Source organism: Fusarium flagelliforme (genome assembly GCF_020744385.1).
Source record: "Fusarium flagelliforme strain FIESC 12 MPI-CAGE-AA-0113 chromosome Unknown B0J16scaffold_4, whole genome shotgun sequence".
NCBI classification, from domain to species: Eukaryota; Fungi; Ascomycota; class Sordariomycetes; order Hypocreales; family Nectriaceae; genus Fusarium; species Fusarium flagelliforme.
The window spans coordinates 2,833,926-2,859,866 of NW_025763506.1; the positions used below are offsets into that span (position 1 = coordinate 2,833,926).

At 48.5% G+C, this 25,941-nt stretch overlaps 4 protein-coding genes across 4 annotated transcripts; 3 read left to right on the plus strand and 1 right to left on the minus strand.

Annotated features, from left to right (window-relative positions):
* The first annotated feature begins 2,590 nt into the window (after nucleotides 1-2,590).
* Nucleotides 2,591-7,461, plus strand: B0J16DRAFT_135144 (uncharacterized protein). The gene is made up of 3 exons (XM_046121795.1): nucleotides 2,591-2,967; nucleotides 3,052-3,740; nucleotides 3,791-7,461. Exons 1-3 carry the CDS (start codon nucleotides 2,692-2,694, stop codon nucleotides 7,239-7,241), a joined length of 4,416 nt encoding a protein of 1,471 aa, XP_045983162.1. The 5' UTR covers nucleotides 2,591-2,691; the 3' UTR covers nucleotides 7,242-7,461.
* Nucleotides 7,462-7,855: 394 nt separating this feature from the next.
* B0J16DRAFT_372319 (uncharacterized protein) lies at nucleotides 7,856-11,933 on the minus strand. Its single transcript, XM_046130470.1, has 5 exons — nucleotides 10,360-11,933; nucleotides 9,420-10,310; nucleotides 9,276-9,348; nucleotides 8,488-9,223; nucleotides 7,856-8,424 (listed from the first exon to the last, which is right to left on the minus strand). The coding sequence occupies exons 1-5, from the start codon at nucleotides 11,629-11,631 to the stop codon at nucleotides 8,052-8,054; spliced, it is 3,345 nt and encodes a 1,114-aa protein (XP_045983163.1). The 5' UTR covers nucleotides 11,632-11,933; the 3' UTR covers nucleotides 7,856-8,051.
* Nucleotides 11,934-13,621: 1,688 nt separating this feature from the next.
* On the plus strand, nucleotides 13,622-17,495 carry B0J16DRAFT_320307 (uncharacterized protein; the record flags this gene model as incomplete). The annotated part of the gene is made up of 6 exons (XM_046125563.1): nucleotides 13,622-14,259; nucleotides 14,309-15,031; nucleotides 15,081-15,340; nucleotides 15,410-16,855; nucleotides 16,903-17,223; nucleotides 17,275-17,495. 6 exons carry the CDS (start codon nucleotides 13,622-13,624, stop codon nucleotides 17,493-17,495), a joined length of 3,609 nt encoding a protein of 1,202 aa, XP_045983164.1.
* Nucleotides 17,496-20,029: 2,534 nt separating this feature from the next.
* Nucleotides 20,030-21,878, plus strand: B0J16DRAFT_135236 (malate synthase, glyoxysomal). The gene is made up of 2 exons (XM_046121796.1): nucleotides 20,030-20,527; nucleotides 20,631-21,878. The coding sequence occupies exons 1-2, from the start codon at nucleotides 20,167-20,169 to the stop codon at nucleotides 21,842-21,844; spliced, it is 1,575 nt and encodes a 524-aa protein (XP_045983165.1). The 5' UTR covers nucleotides 20,030-20,166; the 3' UTR covers nucleotides 21,845-21,878.
* The last annotated feature ends 4,063 nt before the right edge of the window (nucleotides 21,879-25,941 follow it).

Below are 25,941 nucleotides of genomic sequence, written 5' to 3' on the forward strand. Positions count from 1 at the left end.
AGAAAAACTCATAGTACCTAGTATAACTCCAGTAGGCAGCTAGCATGTGTTCTTTGTGCATATTGGAATCTTGGGGATAATTATCATACTGTTGAATCGTAAGAGCAGCTATAGACTAGAAGATTCGTTGGTCAGAGACACCTACAAGACCTTAGTATACTCGCAAAACTCTACTGCAAAATGGGAGTTCGGTAATGTGAATGAGAGTAAAAAATCAACCGGGTTGCGTTCAAACGAGTGCCGATCAAATGAAGTATACACATACGTTCTTGATTATGAGAATCAACCTAGACCACTGCTTCTCTACACCTGTACTCGCCTGATTAGTATACCCTAACCTTCATCCTCATCCTCATTCATGTCAATCGTACAGAGCCTACGGATACATCCATTTTTGGACGTGAATAAACGAACAGACCGCTGCGTATAGCGCCAAGCTCTCGCCCCTTTCCTCTTCCACCCTGCCAACCTAGAGCCTGGATTTCTACCTACTACCTATGCCTTGTCGGTGGGGTAAGAAAAAGATTACCTTCCGTAGAAGTTATCTATCGACCCAGCGCCCTAAACTTAGCGTGCGTAGGCCGTTGGTTGACGATGTTAGCGCCCGAGAAACATGAAACGATACCTGTTATCCAATGAGAAATAACTGGATCATACTACCCAAGTAATTACCTAGCAGTCAATATCAGCATCTCTGTTTTAGACTATATGATTGGTAATAGTAAGTAGATTCACTACCTACCTACTTAGGTATGTACCTAGGTAGGTTGGTAGTTTAGTAGGTGTTCTGACAAACGTTAGGTGTTATTGTCCTTTCCTCATAGCTTCTAGCAAAAGACGCGAGGCTTGGTGTTCGACAGTGCATGATGGTAAAACCACAGAGGTCTAACTCAATTTATAGCCATTTAATGTTCATCGTTGTATAGTTAATTTCTACGTTTATATGCGAACTGTGGAACCTGGTAGTAGGTATCATACCTAAGGAATGAAAGGCTACCCCGAACCAGATTCACATAGATCTAGGGTCGTGGCATTCTTCGCTAAGGTACCTCGAGTTGACAGGAAACTTTACATCTGGATATTGAATATTTGGATGCTCATACCTTCGACCCTGATGATTGAGTTTGAGTAGGTAGTATGGTCTACATTCGAAGCTCTCTTGGTGATAGAATGAGTGACAACATAAGCCCAATGGCTTTGCTGAGCCCAGGGTGTGATCCTGTCTTCGGTAAATTGATAGAGTGGCTTCCTGTCAGGTACAAAAACACATATGCACAAAAGGGGCACACCTGTGGGCAATTGGATGGATCTCGCCAGTCTGATGTCCCCCACCGCCGGGTATCCCCACTCCTCGACGCAGGGAAGATCCATTCGTGCTAATGTAATAGCATCCTCCTGAGATTGAATAAAGAGCCTTGGCAGAAACGAATGCACAATAGCCAGAATGTGATCACAGACCGCATAAATTTACATATAGGCAGCAAGTAAATAGCGTGCGCTCTAATAGAATTGGCGATTTGGCATACTCTTTTCGCTGTGTAACATCGTGATAGTCCCGACGACAATATTTTGCACCTAAGAGGTAGACCAGTACCTTCGTCCTAGGTGCCTCATACCTATAAGGGGAGACATATGTTGGTAGCGGTTGTACTTATGCAACTCCGATACCGCTTCTGCATAAGGATACTAGCTAGTCGTACAATGTTGCCCTAGTAGGTACCTAGTATTTGCTTCAGAGATGCAGGGAAGTTGGTATTCTATCGCAGCTAACAGATACTCAATACGCGGTATTCTTAAAAAAAAAATGTAGGTACCTACCCGTACCCGAGGCTGGCCTGGGCGGAACCCCTAATAATTGTCCAGGGTCGGGTGCTGGCTGCCCAGGGGCACAGCAAGACTCACACTTCGATTGGTTGAAACATCCAGAATCCAGAAGAAAACCTACATATGTTCCTGGTCAGGCTATGAGTTAGTAGAAGACAACGAGCAATAGAATATGGGCGAGAAGGTCACTAAGGCCACTGTAAGAAACAACCTAACGTTAACATATCCACATCCACATCAGATGAGGCAAGGACTAAGCCCCATCCATCGTTGTTCTGCCTGTTTCCGTTCCGTTGCAGCTGTCGCAGGCTCTGGCTGCTCATTTCGTACCTGACCATCCATCACCACCTTCTTTTCCATCTCACATCTTTTCCTGCGCCAACCCAACGGGGGCATCCTATCCGCCGCATCGTCACTCTTTCATCCCTTTCTAGCCGCCTTATGTTAATGACCTTTTTGACCGACCAGTAACTGCGTGGACGCAGACTGATAAAAAGGAATTCTTGCTTCTCAGCAGTGTGCGACAGCGCATCGTCCGCTTCGAGGCCAACCCCCTCCCCTACCTTAGACTCCCCGTAATTCGGGAGGTTGACCACGTCTCCCAAAATTTCCAGAATACCGATTCGCAATACCATCGGCACATTCACCAATGCTCGCCCAGCCATCCCCGAACTCGAATATCGATATACTTGTTCCTACGTGTGTGGCCGGATCTTCGCAGTCGGAATATTCGCTTGATCCCCTGGCTATCCTTAACACGCGACCGCTGCACGACGATAGCATCTGACTCGCGATAGACTCATCGCATCTCAGTTGTCAAACACCGAATACTGCTCTCGCCGCTTCGCGGCCGCTTAATGCCGAACCATGGCTTTCTTATTTAAATCGAAGAAACATCCCGATAAGTCGCAACCCGTTAGCCGCGACGCAGGCTCTGGTTCCCAAGGGTCGATTCAAAGCGTCACCGCTCGCGCTTCTGAAAAGGGATCTCTACAGCACCGAGCAACTCCTACCGGAAGCTTGAACTCGATAGATAATGATGCCACCAGCGCAAGCCCTGACCAAGGGCCTGGGCATAGTCATGGTCATGGGCGCCGTGGCGGAAGTGCTGACCAGTCAACGCAACAGCCCAGCGATCCATCCGTAAGCTTTCTATGTTTTGATGAGCCGCCGACTGCAGGATTGGTTTTGTTGACCCGAACACAACTGCTAACATGTGCATTCTAGTTGAGAAGCGGCCCTCCTATAAACGGCCCAAACGCATCGCTATACCCCTGGTCACAGCGTCGGTTAACGTATACTTCAACCCATCCTCCACCATTCCCACGATACGGCGCCGCAGTGAACTCCGTCTCGTCGAAGGAGGGGGATGTGTATTTGATGGGCGGCTTAATCAATGGTTCTACTGTTAAAGGTGACCTGTGGATGATTGAGGCAGGAGGTAACATGGCCTGTTATCCCTTGGCAACGACTGCAGAGGGTCCTGGACCAAGAGTCGGCCATTCAAGTCTGCTTGTTGGCAATGCTTTTATTGTGTATGGCGGTGACACCAAGATCGACGAATCCGATGTTCTCGATGAGACCCTTTATCTTTTAAACACTTGTGAGTTCCATTGCGCTCAAACATTCCAGTTCACTAACAAATCAGCAACGAGACAATGGTCGCGCGCCCTACCGGCCGGGCCTCGACCTTCGGGCCGCTATGGCCATTCCCTCAACATCCTAGGATCCAAGATCTACGTTTTTGGTGGCCAAGTTGAGGGGTTGTTTATGAACGATCTTTCCGCATTTGATCTCAACCAGCTCCAAATGCCAAACAATCGTTGGGAAATTCTGGTTCATGGCGAGACGAGTCCCAAGATGCCCGCGGCCCGTACTAATCATTCAGTGATAACATTCAACGACAAGATGTATCTGTAAGTAGCAGGAACAAAGAGTATTGAAACACCTACTGACATGGTTCTAGTTTTGGTGGTACAAATGGTTTCCAGTGGTTCAACGACGTTTGGTGTTACGATCCAGCAGTTAACAAGTGGTCACAATTCGACTGCATTGGCTATATCCCAGCTCCTCGAGAAGGCCATGCTGCTGCTCTTGTGGACGATGTCATGTACGTCTTTGGTGGAAGAACCGAAGAAGGGACGGACCTTGGCGATCTTGCAGCTTTCCGGATCTCATCGAGGCGATGGTACACCTTCCAAAACATGGGGCCTTCCCCTTCCCCCCGTTCAGGCCACAGCATGACGACGGTCGGTAAATCAATTGTTGTTCTCGGGGGAGAGCCAAGCTCAGCAACCACTTCCGTCAGCGATCTGGGACTCCTCTATGTTTTAGACACCTCGAAGATACGATACCCGAACGATGCGCAGCAGACCTCTCAGCCACCGCGAGTGCACGGCTCACGCAGGCCCAGTGCTAGTGAGGGTAACCGCCCATATCCTGTACGAGACGGATCCAACGGACCGCCAGACTCGAGGAAGATGATCGTTGGAGCGCCGTCAGCTCCACCAAATGGGCATCGATCGCCACCCAATAACGTTGATGCCGAAGGATCCCAGCCAACTGCCGCGAACACAAAGCTTCCTAGAGCTTCGACGATGCCCCCATCAGGTCCCCCTCCTCAGGGCCCGATGCCTGCTAGGCCTACAGTAGATGTTTCTGCAGTAGCACGAGTTCGGGGGCAGTCAGCGGAACGCAGCGGTACCTCTGGCTCGCCAAGGACAATGCACTCTGGCTCGCCAATCACACGAGAGGTAATTAATGAAACTGACAGTCCTCTATCCAACGGCCAACGAACACCTGTCCAGCAACCCCCACGTGTTGCTTCAAGGCAGGATCAAGTGAATGGGGATGCGCCGAAAGTCAAACAAGGCCCGCCAGGCCCGCAAGGTCGACCCCAAGTCTCAGGGGATGGTCCGTCGGATGCCTCAACCAAGCCACCAGCCGCGCCTCGGCCAGCTTCGCCACCAGTCCCTGCAAGGCAACCAAGCAATAACCTCAACAGGCGGTCGTCAGGAAGGAATTCACAAACAGTCGTTCTTCTTAAGGAGCTGGACTCTGCCCGCAACCGAAATGCATGGTATGCTTCCGAACTAGAGCTCGCACGAAAGGCTGGCTATGTACCCAACACTTCGTACAGTCCTTTACTTGATAACAAGGCCACTGAAACTTTTGATGACGAGGATCGACCACTTATAGAGGCTTTGTTAGCAATGCGATCTGAGCTTGCCAATGTTCAAACCGCAGTTGATAAGCAAGCCGTCGTCGCTGCGAAGCAAATTGCTGAGGCAGAGAAGCAGCGCGATGCGGCCATTCAAGAGGCAGTCTACTCCAAAGCCAAGCTTGCGGCACACCTGGGTGGAAGCTCGGTAAGTACACCGCAGCTCGATACACCCAAGGACGACCCCGAGCTTAGGTCGAGCGAATTGAGCCGAAAGCTTGCGTCTGCATTACATGTCCAAAAAGACCTCCAATCTCGACTTGATTCTACCAAGAGCGAACTTGACTCCGAGAAGAAGGCCCGCCAGCTAGCAGATGACACTTCAAATGCGGCTCAGAAACGCATGACGGAGCTCGAAAGCTACAAGCAGCAAACATCGACAGAGGTGGAGCGCCTGAAAGCCGAACTTCATCTCGCCCAACATGATGCGCGGGAGCATTCGGCAGCTCGCGCTGAAGTTGCGGCCACTGTTGAGTTGCTACGTATCGAAAAGAACGACATGGAGCAGAAATATCATGACGCTGTTGGGAGTTCTAAAGACCACAGCGAAACATTCGATTCTCTTCGGGCTGCTATTGCAGCTTCCGAGGATTCTACAGCTCTGCTCGAGAACAAACTTGTGGAAGAACGTAATCAGCGCGAGAAGATCGAGACGCAACTTAACAAGCTTAAGTTTGAGCATGAAGCCCGTACTGCCGAACTTGTAGCCACCACGCAACGCCTTCGCGATGCTGAAGAACTTTCAGAAAAGCATGCAGCTGAAGCTCGTACAACTCGACAGGCGGTTCTCGCTGGCCTTGATAAGATCTCGGCTCGGGATGTTCCTAGCGCAAGCAAGGCCGACAGTGAGCGTATCGCGGCTCTTCAGACCCAGCTTGCTACCTCAAACGAACTAGTGAAGAAATACCAGCAGGAGCTTGAGACTGCAGCCGACAAACTACGCGGTGCAGAAGAACGCATTGCGGGCCTTGAGCAATATCAAGAACAGTCTAGTCGAGAAGGTGTCACGATACGAAGGCAACTGCAGTCTGCTTTACGAGATACACAAAGCCTCCAGGCAGCAAACACCGACCTCAAGAACCAACTAGCTGCTCAACAACTCGAGACTAACGCAATGGCAGTGCAGCATAATGCACTGAAGGACATTCTGAGCGAACGAGGCATAAGCCCTACGGCCTCGATTCGCGCTCGCGGTATCACGAACTCGCGGACAAACTCACCTGCCAACTCACCTGATCTGAACCGCGTCCGAGAACTCGAATCTCAGCTCGCCAGTTCTTCTGCTGCTCACGAAGAGACCAAACAGGCATTTGCGATCCAAGTACAGGAGTCTGAGGCAGCCTGGCGTGAGAAATTGTCCCAACTCGAGAGCGACTATCAGTCGGCAGTACATTATGTTAAAGGTACCGAGAAGATGCTTAAGCAGCTCAAAGATCAGTTATCTCGATACAAGACAGAGAACGCCCGCCTGAAGACGGAGATCGAAGAGCTGGAAGATCGCGCCCAAAGCGGACACAATTCCACTTCCCCTAACTGGGAGACTGAGAAAGCAGAACTCGAAGCACGAATTCGAAATCTCGAAACACAACTCCAAGACTCAGCAACCCAAATGGAAAAACGACTTGCTGGTCTTCGAACCGAACTCCAGGAAACCAATCAGCATCGTGAAGCAGCCACACAAAAGCTGAGCAGCCATCAAAAAGATCTGGAGCAGCTGCAGTCAGAGAATGCACTCCTCGAGCAGCGTGCGAACGATGCCGAGCAGAAAGTAGCTCTTCTTTTGGACCAGGTAGAACACTCCGTTGATAACTATCGTCGGCGCAGTCGGCAAGTACCCAGTATGAATTCTGAGATGGCTGCCAATGCCAATGGTCTAGGATTAGGACATTCGAGGCAGGAGAGCTCTGAAGGCGAAAGTGTTTATGGAAGCGCAAGCGGAAACGGGGGCCTGGAAGCTAGAAACAGCGCAGCCCTGGACAGCCTTGCTAACGAGCTCGAAACACTCCGGAGCCAATGGGAGGCAACCAACAAGAACTATCGATTGAGTACCAACTTTGACTTCGAGGCATCCTCCGCCGCTAAGAAGGAAAGCGATACCACTGCTGGCGTCGGCCTCAGCGAAAGCCTGGCGGACTGGCGCAAGAGACTTGACACGGAGGAAAACCACAGTGACGGGGACAAGCCCCGACAATCCTAATCACAAATAATTCCTGGATACCGATACGCTTTCATGACGCAAATATACCCACCGTCTTCATTTTGATTTATGGTCGATGGTCAATGTCTGTACATCCCGATCTTCGCAAAGGTGGAATGGAGTTCTAGTTGTCTTGAGTGGCAGCTCTGTCATTTTTGCGTGTCATCGTTTTCTTTCCTTTACTCTTTTTTAGCTTGATCGGCTTTTTTATTTTTGAAAACTAATGCTTTTCGAGGAAGGGCCGGCCAATGATCCCCTCTTGCCTGCTCTTCATTTGAGTTGATTTTCTTCTTATCCTAGTTGTTCTTCCCCCCTGGCTTTCAGGAATCGACATGTAAAATAAAAACCTTTCTTTTCTTCAACTGTGATGTCACAGAAGAACTTTGAGGCACAGGGCAGGTGCTCTTTGATTACTACAATCTTATAGGTAGTCTTAGCTTCAGTGAGCAAGAGCGTGGTCGTATGTGAGAAGGATGAATGAATAAATGATGTTTGGTTTAAAGTCAGTGTCTAATTCTACCCTTTCGTCAATGTGGCTGATTAGGCATAAAATCACATAACACGACACAGGATAATACACCTACCTAAAAATCCAGCAATCTCTTTCGAGCATACGCTGTTCTTCTTCTGGTAACCATATTGTTGGGTACTGAGTATTTAGGTCATGCAAAGTTCTATTAATGCCAGCCACATCTCGTACTTTCTAATGGTATCAATCCCTTGTCGCCAAATCTTTCATCACGCCCTGCAATCAGACTTGTGTTACAACTAAATAAAATACATACATCATGAATGAGGTAGTTCTGGATTTCACGCGGAGGCTGCCATGAGCCCCTTTTGAACCCTCAAGCATCGCTTGAAATCAAGCTTGCGACCTTCTCGAGGCATGTGCTCGCCACTCGCAATGCAAAGCACCCGCATCTTTGGATCGTATCTGAGGCCCGCCAAAAGCTTTGGTGTGATGAGAAAGTACTGACTTGAGTGCTCACGGCATGCAATCTCAACCATGCGCTCGTGCACCATGCGCTCGTTGCGAGGGTCCATGCCCTGGTTGATCTCATCCACAACGCGGAATGGTGACTGTGCGAGGGACTGAAGAGCCATGAGAAAAAAGATGGTGGAAACAGCTCGTTCACCACCAGATTGACGATGTGCAGTCAATTGCTGCAAAGTTTCGTTTTCACTGGAGATAGTTAGCTAATGAACAGATGTAAATGGTGCCATGGAGGTTTGAAGATGTGCATACCGGAAACGGACCATAATGTCCAAAGCCCAGGCATCAAAATCATCGGGCTTATGGACACGGACTTCACCAGCACAACTGATCTGCTCAAAGTTGTACGCGAAGGCGTCGTTGATCTTGGAAACCAGTTCATCCAGACGGGGCTCCCACTTAGACCTCAACTCATCAATTTCCTGGGTTATGCCATTGAGCTTGTCGGTTGATCCAGACATCTTCCGCGTCAGCCGAGTAATTTCTTCGGCACGTTTCTTGAATTCACGCAGCACGTTGGGATTTGGAACGTGCATACACTCGAGTTTCGCCTCCTCAGCCCCAATATCGATTTGGATGTCTTCAGAAGTTTTCCCTTCACAGAGCTCGGAGAAGAGGTCGCGCTTTTCCGGTTCACTTTCGATCATCTGCTGCACGGCTTCAGAAAGGCGGTTACCTTCTTCTCGGGCACGACTGGCATCTTCACTGGCTTGTCGCAGTGTCTCTCTCTCGGCATCAAGCTGCTGCATGATATGAGAGTTCCGAGCCATGAGACCAACAACATCGGAATGGGCCTCGATTCCACGAATTTCCGCTTCAAGGAGGGCCTGATAAGCTTGCCGGATACGTTCGATGGCATCCTTGTGACGTAGAACTAGCTCAGCTCGACGAATAACCGCTTTGTCCCACTCATACCCAGTTTCGACCATCCTTTTTCGCGTATCTCGTAAGGATTGTTCATGGGCCACCTTGGAGCGTTCTTCCGATTCTAAAACTAAATTAGCACATATGAAGACCAAGATCAACGTGGCGTTGCTTACCGATCTTTTCGGGCAGAGACTGCCATTTTTGATATTCTTTTTGCAGAGTATTCTTCTCGGTTTTGAGGCGTGTCTAGATCTAGTTAGCATCGAATACCCGCACTGACGAGCAAGGGACAAAAAGAAAAAGCCAATGTGACTCACAATGGTATCATGACTGTTGTTCTTTTGATCCTCAATTGTCTGGATCTTGGCTTGTAACTCGCGGTACTGCTCTTTGAAGATGTCTCTCTCACCATTCAATTCAGCCAAGCGCTTGTTCAGCTCTTGCTTCTCCTGCCCGTCAACAGGTTGTGAGGTCCAGAATTTCCCCTGAGGAATACTCTTGGTGACAGCCGTCATCGCCTGAGGTCCGTACTCTTTGCGTCTCCTGACTATGAACGACTGATTACCAGCCGCCCAGGAATTAACTTTACCGCTCTGGACAAGACGATCATATTGAGCATCATTATGATCCCGCAAGGAAACACCAGATTGATGAAGTCTCTTCTCGGCACATAGCATTGCCAAAACGGGTTCCGGGCCCTCCAGAAAGTCAACAGCAAACCCATCAAGTCCTAAACCATTTGCCTCTTCCATGCTGACTGGACGCTGAAAAGCACCGAGTGGTTGTGCACAGGACCGAATCACGACGGACAAGCTTTGAACACGATACAGCTGATCCGAGAGCTTCTTGTAATCGTTCTTTGTTTGTGCTGTAAAACAAGTAAAATCGTCTCCCTGTAAGAGAGACTGCACTTGATCTGAATATCGGTCGTCTTTGATAGAGCAGCTGATCATGGGTGGGCCGAAAACCTCCTTTTCGAATTCCTTCTTATTGTCTTGTATCCAATCCCAGGCCGTTGCCAGATCGGGGAAATGTTTTCGCATGAAGTTGAGCTGTTGACCTTGTTGAGTCTCAAGCGATTGAATACTCTCCTCAACTTGTCGGATGTCGTTGTTGAGTGCTTTGCCCTTGATCTTGATATCATCACGTTGACCAGATACCTCACGTTGCTCTCCTTCTAATTCTCTTAGAGTATGTTCTTCCCCTCGCTTCACGACGGTTAGCACGTATCATCTGTTAGATGGAAGAAACCCTTACAATCTTCTGGTTGAAGTCTGAAGGATTAAACTCTTCTGGACGACTTCTTAGTTCAGCCTGCAAAGACGTGATCTTCGACTTCGACTGAGCGAGCTCTTTTCTTTTAGCATCAAATCCCTTGCGCTCGGCTTCAATGCTATTCTCAAACTCTTTGAGCTTCTCTGACGCGGTGCTCGCGTTACGAGCTAGTTTTCTCGTGACATCCTCTGCGTTCTTTAGAGCAGCCCTTCTTCCCGAAATCGCTTCATCAATGCGCTGGGCGTAAAGTTGTTTCGCATTTACCGCCTCTAAGGACGGGCCGGCGTCGCGTTCGAGACGTCCTAGAGACCTTTCTGCTAGCTTTTTCTGTTCCTTGGCGTCCTTGAATCTCGTGCGTGCCTCTTTGTATTTGGCGAAAACCAAGGCCGACTTGAGATTATTGACCTGCTCTATGATCTCCTCACGCTCTCGGAGTCTGTCTACGTCTGTCTGGAGTCCTTGTTGTCGGTTTTCCAAGTTTCTCAAAGTCTCCTCGTCAGCATGGGTAGACTGTTCCAGCTCTTTCTTGTCTTTGTCAAGGTCCTGGAGTTGCTTTTGCCAGGCTAACATTTCTTCTGGAGCGGCCGCACGTAGTGTCTCTCGTAGGAGATCCACAGGTGTGCAGGCAGCAAACTCAACAACCCTGTCTTGGGGAAGAAATTGACATAAGTTGTCCACTTGTATCTTGAATTTGCGCATCAACATCTGCACTGTTTTGTGGTTGGATTCTTTGCCATTCAACCACCACTTTTGATTGTTCTGTTCTCGCCGAATCTGTACCTTGATGACAAAATTCTTGGGGTCTTTCGGTCGCTTCTGCAGTTCGATTTCTATTGTGGCAGTATCCTTTCCGTGCTTGACAAATTCTTTGACAGAACCAGCACGTCCAAGGTGCTTTGGGCTATAGCCTAAACCGAGACAGATGGCGCAAACCAAGGAACTCTTTCCAGTGCCGTTTGGGCCAACAACCATATTGAGATGTGGCCCTGGAAGAAATTCGGCCTTTTCGTAGGTGACGAAGTTCTCTACAGTGACTCGGACGATAGCGCCTGGTTGGAAGGCATTGTTCATGTCGTGCCCACTTGAAGTGCCGTTCGTTTCTCTCATGAGAAGTTGTCCACCGCCTGGGCTGGGATTCGTGCTTTTATCAAGTCTTTGTCGCTTCGGGGAGCCAGATTCGTGTCCGTATTCGTTGCCATTGTCGGAATCGTCGGTATCTGAACGCCGACGGCGGCGAGACGATTCTGGAGCCATGCCTACAAAGGGCAGGCAGCACCTTTCAAGTGTAGATCAGGCCGGATGAATGCAGTGCAGTTATGAGTTCTGCAAGTCGAGCAAGATGGAAATGCACCTCAAGGGGTACATCAAGACGTTGTGAGTATCAAAGAGGCATGGATGATTGTTAGATGGAAATTGAACGCGCTTGAATCGCGTCCATGCGCGCCTTGCAAATGGGGCACCAGTTTAAAGTGGTGGGGTAAAAGGGAATGCGTACCTGCAGTCCCCAGACGGAAATAGTGGACCTTTTGAACCTCATTGCAGTCTCCAAGATCGATCAAAGTTAGGTACACACCGGCTCCAACAATAAATTCTCTCGATTTGCACACAACGCATCAACTCAATTTCCCCATATATTACTATCGTGCACATTCATACTCAGATAGACAGCGGATACATGCAACCTTCTGTATCTGCATTGTACGATTAATAAGTGCGCTTCACTCTAGCAAGTCCTCCGTCTCTCTACGTAAGAGGTAGAGTTAAATATGCCTAGCTAGGTTTCCATAACCTCCAGAGCTATTGTCACTGTTATATCAAGTATCGCGATACTGATTCTCAAGCCGGCATTCATTTGATAAACAATGTTGATCAATAATGTGCACTAGGTAGCGTAGTAATCCAATTAATTGAGAGGGCATCCCATTGGTAGTCTCCATACCCTCCCTCGTCTTTACCACATCTGTCCAGTACGTGGCTTAGTCATTCTGGGTGCCAAGAGCCCCTTTGAAGGAGAGTCAGACAACTTCATCCCTTAGAATTCCAGTTCCTGCCAGGTGACTTCATCACCCCGTCTCAAATTTCTTTTCAGGATCGTATATCTGATGTTTGCTGAATGGAGATGCAGACCTTTTCTTTGTTGTGGTGACTCAAGAAAGAAACAATCAATGTCGATTTGGACATAAAGGCCCGTCTAGCTTTACTCGACCGATTTACCTACTCATGGGTGACGCTACTCTCACGGTTTGGTTTCCAGAAGTCTGGAACGGAATGAGGTTTACCATGAACGAACTCCGGGCTCCTTTAATTGCCCTTTGACTCTCTCGTCACCGGGGGTATGTGGTGTTAAATCTACTTCCCTACCAATACGGCTCCTTTGTGATGCGGTATAGTTATCGGCACCTTAGCATGACCAGGCATCAGTCACCAGCTCCCAAGAGGGTCGCGTCACATTAAAATAGACATTTGCATGGTTTTCGACAAGTTTGTCCATTGCACCCTCTGCCCCCTCCCTACTTTGAGAGTACCGCGGCAGCATCTACAAGGTCTTACTATCAGGACATAGTCTTGAACCACATAGAGAAACTGGAATGCATCACGATGCCTCGCTGCAAAAGAAACCCCTCCATTTCAGCTTTGACCAGCTTTGTTTTTACCAGAATTCCCCACCATACCATACCTAGGTGTGAGGTTTGGTGTTGGCAGATTGGCAGGTGTGTGCAGGTGGCAGATGCCAGTCAAATGCCAACCAAATACAACTATGGTATTCCAGCCTTTTCTCCCTTCGTATCACTGTTACCACCAACCAGCCTTGCTAGAACCTCTCCGACTGTAAAAATTGCATTCCATGGATGTTGATGTAACTTCCTTCCATCGCCCCAACTTGACTTTGCCTCTCGTTTCGTTCCTTTTTCTATCGTCTTTGGTGGCCTAGATCTCAGGTTCCTTAGCCACGTTCTATCACTCAGCGCCTCCGTCTCTCGTCTTCTCTTTTGAAGCTGCCCTGCCGCTTTTCTGTCGGCCACATACATTGTACGGTTTGTTTGCTCGCTCGGCATTAATACTTTACCTACATATTTGCCTCTGCCTACCTGAAGCATCGTGACTCGAACAGCACCTATTATCATCATCGCAAGCTTCATGTGCAAAGTCACTTTTGACATCCTCAACTTTTTGAAAGACCTACGTTTGGGTGCTGCGAGTATTATGTGCTGATTCACCACAGCCACGGCAATCGGCAATTACAATGGCGGATACCATGATTTCGACTGTCCGTTCACCGTTATCTGAAGCTTCCGATCGAATCAACTCGAACTATCCCACTCAAGAAGCTCGTCGGTACAAACCACGCTACGACCGCCCTCACGCGTCGACTGTCAACAATACCCAACGCGCAAGTTATGGGCACCCCGCTGCATATTTTTCTGGTCGACCTCCTCCTATACAACCGCAGACTACTGGCCCGATGCCTCAAGGCCAGCCTGCTTTGAAACCGCCAGGTGAGATGGATGATGAACGTCGACACTCGGCTGCATCTTATGATTCCTCGGGTAGCGGCCGTAGCAAGAAGAACTACAAGACACACATCGGCCCCTGGCAGTTAGGCAAGACCCTTGGCAAAGGCTCATCTGCTCGCGTACGGCTATGTCGCCACAACGTCACTCACCAACTAGCTGCTGTCAAGATCGTCAATAGACGAATGGCGTATCTTGTGCAGGATAGCAGCCTAGCCGCTCTCAGCAAATGGGACAATAACCTTCCCGACCAGATTGACGGCGAGATGCGCGTTCCCATGGCTATTGAGAGAGAAGTGGCTATTCTCAAACTCATTGAGCACCCCAACATCATGAAGATATATGATATTTGGGAAAATCGCTCAGAAGTGTAGGTTTTACCAATCCCGCCTCGTCCACAGTTTATATTGACAGTATAGTTACCTGATACTCGAATATATCGATCAGGGTGATCTGTTCACCTTTATCAATCTGAAGGGCCGCCTTAGTGAGGAAGTGTCCGTCTACTTTTTTCGACAGATCATCAGTGCCATCTCCTATTGCCATTCCTTCAACATTTGCCACCGCGACTTAAAGCCAGAGAACATCTTGATCAGTGCCAACCTTCAAATCAAAATTGCTGACTTTGGCATGGCCGCTCTCCACCAAACCGACACTCACCAGCTTGCCACAGCCTGTGGCAGTCCTCACTACGCAGCGCCCGAGCTCCTCAAGAACAGGCAATATCGAGGCGACAAAGCTGACATTTGGAGTATGGGGGTGATCCTTTTCGCCATGCTCACTGCGACCCTCCCCTTCGATGACCCAGATCTACGCGTGATGATGGCTAGGACGAAGAAGGGCCAGTACGAGATGCCAAGCTTCCTCAGCCCAGAAGCCGAGGATCTGATCAGGCGGATGCTGCAGGTCAATCCTGATCGACGTATCACCCTTAAGGAGATATGGCGCCATCCTCTTGTTCGAAAGTATGCTTATCTCGACAATCTCAATGATCTCAACAGTCAGCCTCCTGATATACGCAAAGGGTTCCAATACACCCCTGTGCCTATCAAAGATGTGGATGCTCAACTGGTTCGCCAGTTGCGATCTATGTGGCACATGTTTAGTGATAACGACTTGAAGCTCAAGCTCACCTGCGATGAGTAAGTCCACTATTTGTTTCTTCTCTACGCAAGTGCTAATACTCATCAGACCCAATGACCAGAAGGCTTTCTATTGGTTGCTGTATCACTACCGGGAGCAACAACTGGAGAACTTCAAGCCCGAAATTTCTCACTCGACAAGTGACTATCACCATATGAAGCCTGGTACCTGGAAGAAACGTGTGTCAACTTGTGAATTCACGCAGCCGAACAGCAATGGTCATGGTCGTTCCATATCACGGTTCACCGTGATATCGAATGCTACTGAGCCGGACAGAGCTTCAAGTCGCGAACCTCTGCAAGAAGACAGTATGTTGTGTTCTGATGTTTCCCATATCCGTCAGTCAAGATCAAATATTGACCATCATCCTTATTTAGGTAATGGCTCTTATATCGGGCAACCAAGGCGACTTCGAAGCGGCTCGAGCGCGCGCCGCGGACGTGGGACTTCAACTCGAAACTCCACCACAGGACGGCTCCAATCCTCGAGGGGGTCATTATCGTCTATGCACAGCAGCCGACAGGGCACACCGCACGCACGCAACATGCGTCATAAACGTGGGGTCGACTTTACACACGTCCGGAAGAGGTCTACATCTACTAATGGAAACAGAGGTGGTTCCATGCCACCTTATGTTACGGAGCAAGGATCGACCTACCAGCTCGAGACGGCTCGGTCACTTACTCCAGACTCTCCAGATCTTCCGAGTAACGTACTACCAAGACCGGCAGACAGGCGTGAGCCTCAAATCAACATACAACGCGCTTCTGGCCAAGCATTGCGAATAGCATTGGGATCACGGTATGCTTCGGAAATCTTCAAGGAAGAACTGCGGCATTTCAGTAGCAACATTGCTAAGGATTGCGATGAAGCTTTCAAGAGTTCACTGATAGAAGAAGATTCTATTGCTGGCTCACTCACCGAACCAGAAAGAACACAGTACGAGTCAACACCCATCTCATTCACTATCGATGCACCAGACGAGTCGGCTCTAGATGGTCTCGATATGACAGCCAAGGCATTCAGTAACCGGCCTCTTCCGCCTTTACCCACCCCCGTGCAAGGCTGCGATGAGCATTCGCTAGTGCTACCACTAACGCCTATTGGATCGCGACCAGCGACTGGTGATTCACACTTGGAGGAACTGCGTGCCGAGCAAGTCAAAGTAGCCCAGCCAGTCGTGCTCACTAGACATGCAGAACGCCGAATTGTCTCAGCTCCGGTTCATGTTCAGAAGCCGAAACTGAACGCGGCTCTACCATCCATAAACGAAACAGGGGCTGTGGCTAATGACAAGGCCCGTATTGTGTCAGCTCCTCCTCATACGCCGACAAAGAGAGGGGTGGATAGACTAAGAGGCATCGACTACCTTAGCCAAGTCGAAAATAGCATTCGTGTGGTACACTCACCAGGCGATGAGAGTCCCGTCAAGATTCCCGAACCTCTAAATGTGCGAAAGAAGGTATCTGAAGCTCACCAAGGGAATACGATTCCCTTCGTTCAACGTCCAGGGTCAGAGTCTACGTCTCAACATAGTGTAGATGGCGGCACGTCCGCAAACACGACACTACTAGACCGTTCTTCGCATGACAGTTCTGCGATGGTGAAGAAGAAGAAGACATCTTGGTTCAAACGTGCTTCCAAGGTTGAGTCCAGTCATGGCCCAGAATCTGTCGAGTGGCAAGATTGCAACTCTTATTTAACCTCTAGCGACGGGAAGCGAAGCGATTCTACATCGACAGATGCGCACTCCAAAAAGAAAACCTTCAACTTCAGTTTTTGGAAGAGCAACAAGCAAAGGGACTCTATCATGTCAATCGCAAGTAAGTTTATTTCTTCCTACGACCGGACATGGGTTTGACTTTGACAGAAGAGCCTGATGAGAAGGACGAGAAAGCTTCTGTGGAGTTGAGTGCTGTTAGTAAGACAAGCACTTCAACGAAGATATCGCAGCCCAGATGGCATGAGTCGAATTCCGGGCCAGTACGAAATATCGAGGTCAAGCAGAACTGGCTTGCACGTCTGTTTAGAGTCAAGCCAGCGACAGACCATATTTGTATGACTATTTCTAGGAGACGCGCACGACAGGAGGTTACTATTCTCCTGCGGGAATGGCGCAAGTACGGCATTCGAGACATACAAGTAGACAAGCAAAGGAACATCATCTTCGCACGGGTTGCGGATAAGAACTGTACGTCGCCCTATGTTATAGACATCACATTGCGCTAACCCGACCTTTTAGTTTTGAACCTCAAAGAAGTGTCCCTTGCAGCCGAGGTCATCACGGTTATCGAGCACGGCAAGAAGCAGCCACTCAGCATTATTCGATTTACTCAAGAGCGCGGGGCTGCTAGCAGCTTCCATCGGGTAGTCGACACCATGAGGATGATGTTCGAGACGCGGGCCTTGATTGTTTCCGATAGAAACAAGCAAAAGATGATGATCAAGACGCTCAATTCTTGACGTCAAATCCCTCAATCTCATTCAAAGTTATGCTCGTGGAGACCAAGTTGCACCGCGGGACGATTACTGATGTCTAGCTGTTGTCACGCGCTGGTTGGATCATCATATTCTTTGCAGAGCCATGTACAAGTTGTTTGTTGTCAGGAGTTGGATGTGTGAATTCGCTTTTCTTTTTCGTTTTTCTTTTTTTTTGCTTTGAGGGACCGGGTTTGGAAGGCATGTTCTCCTAGCATTCGCATGGACCGGCGAATGTTATTGTTTGCAAAGGATAAGAGCTTGGGGGGCTGACTATTGCGTCTTTCTTGATAGCTTCATCCCACTTGTTGCCCACAGCCCTTTGAAGACTGGGTAGTTGTTTAGTGACATAACGATTATATAACCAATAAGCTTCTATGTCGAGTTGACGCCAAAGGCTACAACGGACAGCAGCTTCCGAATGAGACTCGAGAGTTTCTTCGATATTCTGCTTTTATTCATGTTCACGATGGTCTGCATCAATTTTATTGTACAAAGAGTTGCACCAATACACAAAGCAATGGCATTTCCCGATCTTTGGTCCATATTGGAATTCCAAGATAACGCCTCTATACCTACCTACCTACCTACCTACCTACCTACGCATTGTCAAGTTATCTGCGTATATATCTTGGCGGGAAACATTGACCTCCAAAACACCAAGTACTTGCTTGACATAGAAATGCTAGCCATTTCGTCCAAATTCGTTGGCAATTTGGTGGATCAGGATTGGTTTCCTATTTCTTTTCCTCTCTTTCAAATGACACGTCAACGTCAACTTATCAAGTGCTCCAATCTTCGGCTCCGATTCTTAATTCAACAGACGCATGCTACTGCCATAGCTCTGTTCGACATGATGTAAATTTTAAAGCTTGTTGTCAATCGTGATGGTTGGAAGCCTGTATGTATGTACGCTGAATGAAGGAAGCAACAGTGGGACTGTCTGAATCACAAACCTGTAGTCTAATCTCTACTAGTAACCATGGTTGGGAGAATCTCTTTTCCCTAGTATAGTTACATAACATCATCGAGTAATTTCGTTTGCGTGAATTGATATCCATCTTTGGGCACCTGGGCCAGACTCCTCAGCAGTCGGAGAACAGGTCCGAAGCGGCAATACAAAAGCTGGGGTATTCGGATGATCGCTCCGGAGCCGAGTGGTACCCACTGTCCGTTGCCAGCCTCGGTTGCTTGATCAGTATGTATGCGTAGGTGCACGATAGAGATAAGCAAGCACAGTTATCTTGTGTCCAGTACTAGAGTCTCTATGGTAAAGTTTACTCGACCAGAATGCGTAATAGATGTTTAGTACACGGTGGATGACAAAGATGTGAGGTGCATCTATTAGTGGACAAGGATTACTAGCAGTTCGGAGGATGAGACCGACAGTGTCTTGGTGATGGTAAGCTTGCCAAAAGGCCTGGAATGTAGCCGAGGTCTATGGGGATTTTGGTTTGAGAATTTGGGATGTTTTAAGGACGATACAAAGCGAATCGCGGCTTCTCGGTCTTTGCCCGAGTCGGGTGTTTTGAGGCAGGTGAAGCCGTTTATGCCAACTTCAAAGGGAATGGGCATGGCTAGGTATCTATGTACGATGCAGCCATCTTGTCAAAGATGGGGAAGCTCTGTAGTGCCCCAATCGCGGGTACATGAGCTTAGCTAAAGGCATACATAGTCGTGCCCGTGTTCACAGCTAAATTTGGTGGATGCATGTCCATCTGTAAGTACCTTTTTCAGCGATTTAAGTACCCCTGCCCCGGACCGTCACGGCAGTTGGCCACCTTCTCTCCTTCTCCACATGCTGCTCACCTTGAATCTTTTCGTGTCAGATCTTGTCTCCTTTCGTGACTTCAAGCCCATGAACTTCACTCCTTCCACCCGAGCCAGGCCGATGGCCACCTAATACCGAGCATAACGGACGATGGCCGTTCGGTCGGGTCACCGAATTGAGATCCACGGCACGGGAATTGAATTTCCATCTGCTAGCAATCATTTGGATAACCTCTGCAGAGTCGTTCGGAATTTGTAATAATGCTCTCTGCTCTGCTCTGCAAAGGGCTGATTTATAGATAATTCACAGTCTCATTGACCCAAAGTTTGGTCTGTCGGACTTCAATATACGAGATTATCTCGCTCGGCATTACGTAGATGAAGTTATGGGGTGTTGCATTCTGATACTGTTTTACAGGGATGACTTTATCTTCCCCAGGCCCGGCGGTACCAGTGACGCTGAGACGCCCCTCGGCCGTCGTCCGAGGCCCGTTAACGCCTTCAGGAACTTGATATGCGGAGCACAGCTACTTCAATTTGGACGTCGACCCAGGCTATATAACAGCCTATGTCGCAAGTCGCATATTCAATGTCCATTAATTCATACTTGATCCATCACATCGGTTATTGTCTATTCGTGCTTTTGGCCAAATCTCTAACACATCATCGAATTCTACCCGCCGATCAGCTACAATTCTACACGGCAGTTGCCAGAGCCTTTTTTACACGTGCCCTTATTGGTATCTCATTGCCGGAATCATCGTCACTCTTACCATCATCGACACGTGAAAGTCCCGGCCACACTACATAAAACACTTATCTTGTTCTATTTCCCTCCGTCAAATCAGCATACCTGTACCTCGTACAAGGATCAACCACAACCATAATGGCATCTCTCGATTCCGTCCTCCAAGGCGTTTCTGTCTCCGGCAAGGTTGACGATGTCCATCGCAAGATTCTCACTCCTGAGGCTCTAGGTTTCCTTGCTCTTCTGCACCGCTCCTTCAATGAACGACGTAAGAGCCTACTTGAACGCCGTAAGGCTCGCCAGGCCGAGCTTGACAGAGGCGTCCTGCCCGATTTCCTTCCCGAAACCAAGCACATTCGCGAGAACCCTACTTGGAAGGGCGCTGCTCCGGCCCCCGGTCTAGTGGATCGTCGTGTTGAAATCACCGGCCCCACTGACCGGAAGATGGTCGTCAACGCCCTGAATGCCAACGTCTACACTTACATGGCTGATTTTGAGGGTAAGTCGCTGCTGAACCCACATGTCCTAACCATTGCGATCTCTGAAGTCCTCTGGCTGCATGGTATAGGAAAAGAAAAACGGTTCGCTAACTTTATTGGCAGATTCAAGCGCCCCTACTTGGGACAGCATGATCAATGGACAAGTCAATCTCTACGATGCCAATCGTCGTCAGGTTGACTTCAAGCAGGGCCCCAAGGAATACAAGCTTCGCACCGATCGCAAGTTGCCCACCTTGATCGTCCGTCCTCGTGGTTGGCACCTCGAGGAAAAGCATGTTACAGTTGATGGTGAACCAATCTCTGGTTCCCTCTTCGATTTCGGTCTCTATTTCTTTCACAATGCTTTCGAGACACAGCGTCAGGGCTTTGGTCCTTACTTCTACCTCCCCAAGCTAGAAAGTCACCTCGAGGCTCGTCTCTGGAACGATGCCTTCAACCTTGCTCAGGACTACATCGGTATGCCGCGTGGTACAATCCGAGGCACAGTCCTTATTGAGACCATCCTTGCCGCTTTCGAGATGGATGAGATTATCTACGAGCTCCGCGACCACAGCTCCGGCCTTAACTGTGGTCGATGGGACTACATCTTCAGCGTTATCAAGAAGTTCCGCAACAACCCTAACTTTGTCCTTCCTGACCGTTCTGCCGTCACAATGACTGTGCCCTTTATGGAGTCATATGTGAAGCTCCTCATCCAAACCTGCCACAAGCGAGGAGTTCACGCTATGGGTGGCATGGCTGCTCAGATCCCCATCAAGAATGACGACGCTGCAAACGACAAGGCGATGGAGGGTGTGCGTGCTGATAAGCTCCGTGAAGTTCGTGCTGGTCACGACGGTACCTGGGTCGCTCATCCTGCTCTAGCTAGCATCGCTACTGAGATCTTTGATAAGCACATGCCTACTCCCAATCAGCTTTTTGTACGCCGAGATGATGTTACTATCGGACAAAACGATTTGCTCAACATGAATGTCCCGGGCACCATCACAGAAGATGGTATCAAGAAGAACCTTAACATCGGTCTCGGCTATATGGAGGCCTGGATCCGAGGAGTGGGCTGTGTCCCTATCAACTACCTTATGGAGGATGCTGCCACAGCTGAGGTCTCGCGCAGCCAGCTCTGGCAATGGGTCAAGCATGGTGTTAACACCGCCGATGGCAAACGTGTTGATAAGGCATATGCTCTGAAGCTTCTCAAGGAAACGGCCGATCAACTTGCTGCCTCTGCTCCCAAGGGCAACAAGTACCATCTCGCTGCTCAGTACTTTGCTGGTCAGGTCACCGGCGAGGATTATGCCGACTTCCTTACAACGTAAGTGCAACTCATTACGACGATATTCGAGAAAAATTGCTAACTGGAATGCAGACTTCTGTACAATGAGATCACTCAGGCTGGACCTCCCAGCCCTGCTTCAAAACTATAAGCCAAGTCTGAAGAATGACAAGCATAAAATGGATATAGGAAGTTGGTATAAGCGTTGCATGATTTTGTCTTGTATAATCAAGGGTTACTTTACCAGTAACGGTTTTAATGATATCACAAGCTGTTTTTATTGCTGTATTTGGCATGTTGTCTCTCAAAAACATGAAGCCTGTTTATAGGTATCCGCGACTCTACAGTTAGGCCAAATCTATTGACGGCCATAGTGTAGTTCGTAGTGAAATCGCACACGGGACGAGGAAGTAGGGTCATTATCTGCTATGTGGAGCCTCGTTGACCTAGCGACATATTTCAGCAGCTGAAGAAAAGTCACAGGCAAAATAACCCTTCCACAAAGTTGCATCCAATGTTTATATCATCTCAACCAATACTGAGTCTGACAGCGGCAACTTTTTCGGCAGACATCCTTTAGCCTCCAGGAATCCTCCATTGTGTGTTATTTTCTTCTCTGGTCATGGGACAACAGCAAGATCTGGTAGTAGCTTTCATCGGGCCTATACTGATAACCTAATCTTTATACTTTCACCCCTAGCTTGCCTCAGAACTCCTCAATGGATCTGTATATGTATGCACTTGTTGCTCTGCCGTTCATTTTGGAACGACCAATGCGTACAGACTCGAGTAAACTCACTGATACCCTGATTGCGATTATACCTTGAGGCGCTGCATTAGCATAGTCGAGAGTTAAGGCCAAGCCGAGGTTGGGTCCCATGCCCTTATAATGACGGATACGGCAAGAAGTATCTCAAGTGCTCACAATTAACGAAGTCTATACCGTGTCTCAATTTCCATATTGTGTGGATTGGCAGGGTTTGGTTGTAACTACGCTTGGGTGTGTCCAAATAGGAACATCGAAACTTCACAAGCTGCTTTAGCACTCGGACGTGGGAGCAGATGACCAACTCAGAACCTAGATGTACCAGAAGAGTCACTTATCGTTAGCCTTGTTGTTCATCTTCAACCAGGTCCGAAACCCCAGGTGCGAACTTGGGTCATATCAAGGAAGAAACGATCCATCTCAGTTGGCTACCCTAGACTATTACCTTCCTGGGAGGCGCTGCACCTGGGAAGAGTTCGAAATATAATTTTCGGTTCGGTCTTTTGTATGAACAGTTGCAACACTGGAGCGGAATTGTCTAGAAGGCCAACTCAAGTTGAAAATCCCTTCAATCGGTTGGCTTCCAATAACCATCAGGTTGCGACGGATCGTTCCATCAACCTAGCAAGCTTTTGTTATATTGCGATATCCCAGAAATGATAACCAAACCCGTTTCTTGAACACGTAATAAATACTTAACATGATTCTTATGTTTACCATGCACATAGTCTTGTCTATATGTAAGTTTTTCAACACTGTTCTGCTTGAGAGACTACAGCCCTGCTCATCACAGCTACATGGACTAGGTAGAAATATTGAACTTGAAGGGATCACAGAGAAGATGGAGCCTGCATTAACAGCGACTAATGCGAATCATGGCGAAGACAATAGTACTGCTACAGGTAATGAAGTCCCCTCATAGAGCATCTAAACCTTGATATGAGACGACCAGACAAACAACAATATCAATAAGCTTAGAAGTCGAGAGTGACCAGATTGAACTACCAACTGTGGTTTTGCCAGCACCGTCAAGTCTCAGCGGATTTCTTCTGCCATAGGGGTTATCGTCCAAGAACAAATGCGTCGCACGTAGTTTTCAGTGTGGTAGCGCATAAGGCTCTTGCACCATAGCCAAGCATTTCGCAATTACTTGGAACCAAGCATGGTTGTGTCGCAAACGACGACATCAGATGGCTCATAGGACGGGTACAGGACCAAGTACTGGTACTAAGGGAGGTAACCTGAAGACAACTGATTATAAGATAGCTTATTGCCTGCGAAAGAACCCCCCCATCTGTTGAGTGAATCACCTTGGCTATAATAAGAGATAAGGATGAACATCAACATGGGTTGTCTGTCCAGATTGTCAGCAAATCTTCCATCAAGATTGCCCAAGCTTAAAGGACTTACCCAGCGCAGATCATAGCAAGGATATATCCATGAACGATATCAAGAACCCCAGGTGGTGCTTGTTGATCATGTTCCATAAATACCTACTTCATCATCAGGATCTACGTTTTGCCTGCAGGGTCAAGCGAACGGATTCATCCTCATGTTGCCAGGCCCACATGTTGATCAATGCATTTATTTTCTTTTCGTTTAATTTATTTTCTTTCTTTTTTCAGTGGAGGTAACTGAAGCCGCTTTTCGTCCCATGGTACACAGCCTGATCCGGTGTCTCTTACAGCCTCCTACCAACGACTTGGGAAGCAGTAATATCGTATCACGATGCCAGTGAGATTATCTCCGTCCGCGTCTTAGATGCTGGGTTCAAAAACTAACATGGTATACTTGAACCCGCTGGTTGTGGAATAACAAGACTGGGGTCGGAAGTGGTGAATGTTACCCTCAGCAATTATAGCCAAGAGATGCCAAAGATTTATATTATGTACTCGAGTACACAACAACTTGTTACGGCCGGGCTGGTGAAGAGATCTGTTATGAGGTCTGGAGCTGCCGCTGGTCTGGCCATTCCCTATGCATTTCTAGCAATGCCAATTTGCAGCCACTGCAACTATTGGGACCGAAGCTGTGAACTTCCGGCTTATGGATAAGGTGATGCAGCTAAAAGTAGCTTTTCTGCACTACAGGTTCCACAACAGCATGCATTTGTGTCTTTTTATCACAAGTACTCGCGAATTCAACGCCCTTGCCGGAGTTTAGGTATCATACCTACCCCTGACACTGAACAGTCCATCACATCTCTACTCAATTCCTTATTGCAGTGGGTGTCCTTGTCTGAACCAGTCTGCTGCAGAATGCCCAGTTGTGGAAAGACGTAAGGGTCAACAGCCATTATAATCGTCTATCAGCATCAGTGAATAAGCTACCGCAACAGGCCAAACAATACGTCGCGGAGGGCGCATGCATTAAAGGACCTGGCCATCGTATACGCTGTTGCAGGGCGTGGCTCACTCGAGTCCATGCTGGGGTTTGTGTACCCTCACCGGTCATAATCCATGGAGTAAGGCGGTTTTGAAAAAGAAAGTCCGCATATATCCAATGTCTTTGCAGGGAGACCAGTCGGCATGACCAATCATGGGCGGCCGCCCCTGGTGGCGGGGTGTAGGTAAGATTCATGGATGTCCAGCTGGAGTCACTCATCACATTGGATGTCTTGCAACACTCTGGAACTCCATCAGGATGCCGTGTTTGCCTAGACGTTTTCATACAGAAAAGGGCTGAAGTCATCGGAGGCTTCGACACATGTCAAAAACTCCAACGTCTTGATGATCGACTAAAGTCAGCTAGTTCTAGATTACCTAGCCTGAGAAAAGCTTGGAGACGAAACGCCACCAGGAACGATCGACGCAGGGATCTTTTGTGCAGATCTGTGCCATTTGCGGCTGCTTGAGGTTGGAAGAGATTGCCGGTACCTGCAAAGATAGGTAGCCAGGATTTAAAACGAAGGATCCTATCCACAGAGCCGTTGGGGAATCGACGTAATATCCTCTGTATCATTGGAATCGGGAACTTCACCCTCGAGAAGGTGTCAGGCTATCCCCGTTCGTGAGCGGAGATTAGAGATTACATACTCCAGGTAAAGAGCGAGCATACAGTGATTGTCAGGGACTAGCGCTGTTTCGCTGGGCCGCTCTTCTTTCCAGGCCATGGCAATTGTTGGTGAATATCGTCTCCTTTTCTCTCCATGGACAATCAGACACACACGCAAGTTAGCGATCTGACTTAGCAGTGACCAAGTAGGTTGTATCAATATCTCTCGCTGTGCCTGATCTAAACCCCTGATCGTGCAACAGTCGCACTACGTACACTGCCTACACATAGAGCATGGATAGCCGGCTCAGCTATTCTCAGCACATGCCATGTTTTCGCCTTACGGTTGATGTTCATGATATTGTCATATATCATATTAT

Bases quoted from the DNA above. Each gene is read 5' to 3' on its own strand.
- B0J16DRAFT_135236 (XM_046121796.1), top strand. From the start codon at position 20,167: ATGGCATCTCTCGATTCCGTCCTCCAAGGCGTTTCTGTCTCCGGCAAG. The intron at 20,528-20,630 runs GTAAGTCGCTGC...CTTTATTGGCAG, and splicing joins TTACATGGCTGATTTTGAGG to ATTCAAGCGCCCCTACTTGG.
- B0J16DRAFT_372319 (XM_046130470.1), bottom strand. From the start codon at position 11,631: ATGGCTCCAGAATCGTCTCGCCGCCGTCGGCGTTCAGATACCGACGAT. The intron at 9,224-9,275 runs GTAAGCAACGCC...ATTTAGTTTTAG, and splicing joins GTCTCTGCCCGAAAAGATCG to AATCGGAAGAACGCTCCAAG. The intron at 8,425-8,487 runs GTATGCACATCT...AACTATCTCCAG, and splicing joins GACATTATGGTCCGTTTCCG to TGAAAACGAAACTTTGCAGC.
- B0J16DRAFT_135144 (XM_046121795.1), top strand. From the start codon at position 2,692: ATGGCTTTCTTATTTAAATCGAAGAAACATCCCGATAAGTCGCAACCC. The intron at 2,968-3,051 runs GTAAGCTTTCTA...TGTGCATTCTAG, and splicing joins AACAGCCCAGCGATCCATCC to TTGAGAAGCGGCCCTCCTAT. The intron at 3,741-3,790 runs GTAAGTAGCAGG...ACATGGTTCTAG, and splicing joins TTCAACGACAAGATGTATCT to TTTTGGTGGTACAAATGGTT.